Here is a 2,362-nt window from a genome sequence, read left to right on the forward strand (position 1 = left end):
TTATATACCAAGTGCATGGTTAGATTCTTTTGAGGAAAGCAGGCTTTTAAAAAATACAACCACAGTTGCTGATGACATGACTCAAAAATTGACTCTTCAGATGGACCACACTGCAGACATTGGTGACTTTAGTATCAAAGTAAAAATAAATGCTTATAATCCAACCATGGCTTTCAAAGGGAGTTAATACTGATGAGCTCATCTTCTGTTAGGTCAGTTTAATCACTATCGTGTGAATGCATCTACATGCCTTTTCCTAAGAGCCACTGGCCTTCTCACTCCTTTGAACAGATGGGCCTTCCCAAGTGCTGGGATTCCCAGCTCTGCTTCTTGTTTGCTGAGACCCAGAAGCAGGGGCTGGTGCTTAATGAAAAATCTGTTCTTGCTGTAGTTAGTACAAAAAACAGACATGAATTTACACTATAAAATTAAAATGTATATATTGAGGAGCTGTATGGGATTTAACAACAATAACAACAATCCACTTATGCCATGGGTTATAATCTCAATTATAGGTAATTAGCAGAGAAACAGATTTGTGTAAACTCATGTTATTATTAATGGAAGGTGATAATTATAGTTTAAAACAGTGTCAGTACAATCTTTTGTAATCCTTATGATCCCTTAAATAGATGTCAGTTATCTCCAGTTTGCATAAACATAAGGTAGGTTAATACAACTGATTATATTTTCATTTATTTATAACACTAAAGGTAACATTTGTTTTACAACCACTTAGCAGATTAAACCGGGTGGCAAATCTTTCATTTGGAGAACTGTTTTGTGTGCTAATATGCTAATTTGTGCTACATGTAAATATCACTTGATTTAGGAAGCAAGCAATAGTCTACACTGATTAATTTATAGTATAGCCACATTATCTTATTTGTTTGTGAAAAGTTTGGTTAAATATAAATGACATTTTGCCCCATGTAATGTTACACATTACCCAGTTACTCTGTATTTTAAAAGCTTATATTTAGGCAGATGCTAATACTGGTATTATTTTTTGTGTAATAAGATTAGTAGAAAAAAGAAAAAAAATACTTAATAGAGAAAGTTATTTATTCATTACTGAAACCCCACAGTACTAGTTTTCCACTTCCTTCCTTCCTTCCTTCCTTTATTTATTTATTTATTTATTTATTTAATTTATTTTGTTTTTAAAAATTTTTTCCTGCCTTGGGTTTATTTGTACAAATAGCTCAGGAGGACACCAACCCCTTGTAGACAAAAGCCCAGGGTCACACCAGTCCTTACATCCTCACATCAGCAAACAGAGGCCTCTCTTCTGAAACCTTCATGAGGGACTGGGCACCCATGGGAACCTAAGCCTGGCAGAACCCTAAGCCTGGGCAGGACCCTGAACCTGAGCTGTGGCTGCAGCCTTGGCCTTGGACTTTGGATGGCAGAGTCTGAGACCCTTGGCTTTATAGGCACAGTACATTTCCCAAATTTGGGGTGAGCTATGTACGGAAGTCGATTGAGCTTGTGGCTACTGCCCTTTGAGATCTTAGGCTTGACCTCCTTGGGCTTTTGGAGGGCCTTAATAGCCTCGACATGTGCACTCATAGCCTTGGAGTTGTTGGCCTGCAGCTTCTTCAGGCCTTTCTTATTGTGCTTCTTGGAAAAGTGCATATTCCTCAGAAACTTGGACTCTACCCCCTTAAGATATTCATAGCTCAATGCCATTTCTGTGCTACTTTTGAGAATGATTGTGCATGGTGTGGTTCTTAGACTTGGCCATATATGCACCAAAACCCACTCTTGCCAAAGTGCCTGGGACTAAATGAGCTCCATTTCCTTTATTTTTTTATAAATGTTTTATGATTTCCTACTAAACTCTAAGTTCCAAGAGCATTAAGACAATGTTTCTTACATGTTATTTATGATATTCTTGGAACTTTGCACAGAACCTAGGATGAGAAGGTATTCATTTATTTAAAATTGAATATCTATTACATGCTTGGGGTATTCCTGGTTCATCCTCTATGCCTGCACAAACATTTTTTCACATCTTTTATTATCAGCCTTTTGGGGTCCATGGCTAATATAATCCCACTTACAAAACAAAGTGTCTTCTCTCATGCACAATGAAATATAATTGTGAAAGAAAATTATACCTCTGGAACATTTTTTTAAATTAAGTGGGAATTTTATAGTATTGAGGAAAAAGATTAATGTCCAAGGCACTAAAGAACTCACATGGTTGACAGGATTGCTGAGATTCAAAAGACAACCTAGCTTTACCTAGATGGTTCATTTGGTAATGAGGCAGGATAGTAAGAAGCTAGAAAACTTCCTTGGCAAGTGGAATGGGGAAACTGAGACAGATAGCTAAACAATGCCAAGCAATTTACAG

The 2,362-nt window shown here is 36.9% G+C and overlaps 1 protein-coding gene across 1 annotated transcript; it reads right to left on the reverse strand.

Moving 5' to 3' along the window:
• Window positions 1–225: 225 nt before the first annotated feature.
• LOC129147466 (60S ribosomal protein L29-like) lies at window positions 226–1,692 on the reverse strand. The gene is made up of 2 exons (XM_054709760.1): window positions 1,370–1,692; window positions 226–385 (listed from the first exon to the last, which is right to left on the reverse strand). Exons 1-2 carry the CDS (start codon window positions 1,690–1,692, stop codon window positions 226–228), a joined length of 483 nt encoding a protein of 160 aa, XP_054565735.1.
• Between the last annotated feature and the right edge of the window lie 670 nt (window positions 1,693–2,362).

The sequence above is a fragment of the Eptesicus fuscus genome, chromosome 3, assembly GCF_027574615.1.
Source record: "Eptesicus fuscus isolate TK198812 chromosome 3, DD_ASM_mEF_20220401, whole genome shotgun sequence".
Classification (NCBI taxonomy): domain Eukaryota; kingdom Metazoa; phylum Chordata; class Mammalia; order Chiroptera; family Vespertilionidae; genus Eptesicus; species Eptesicus fuscus.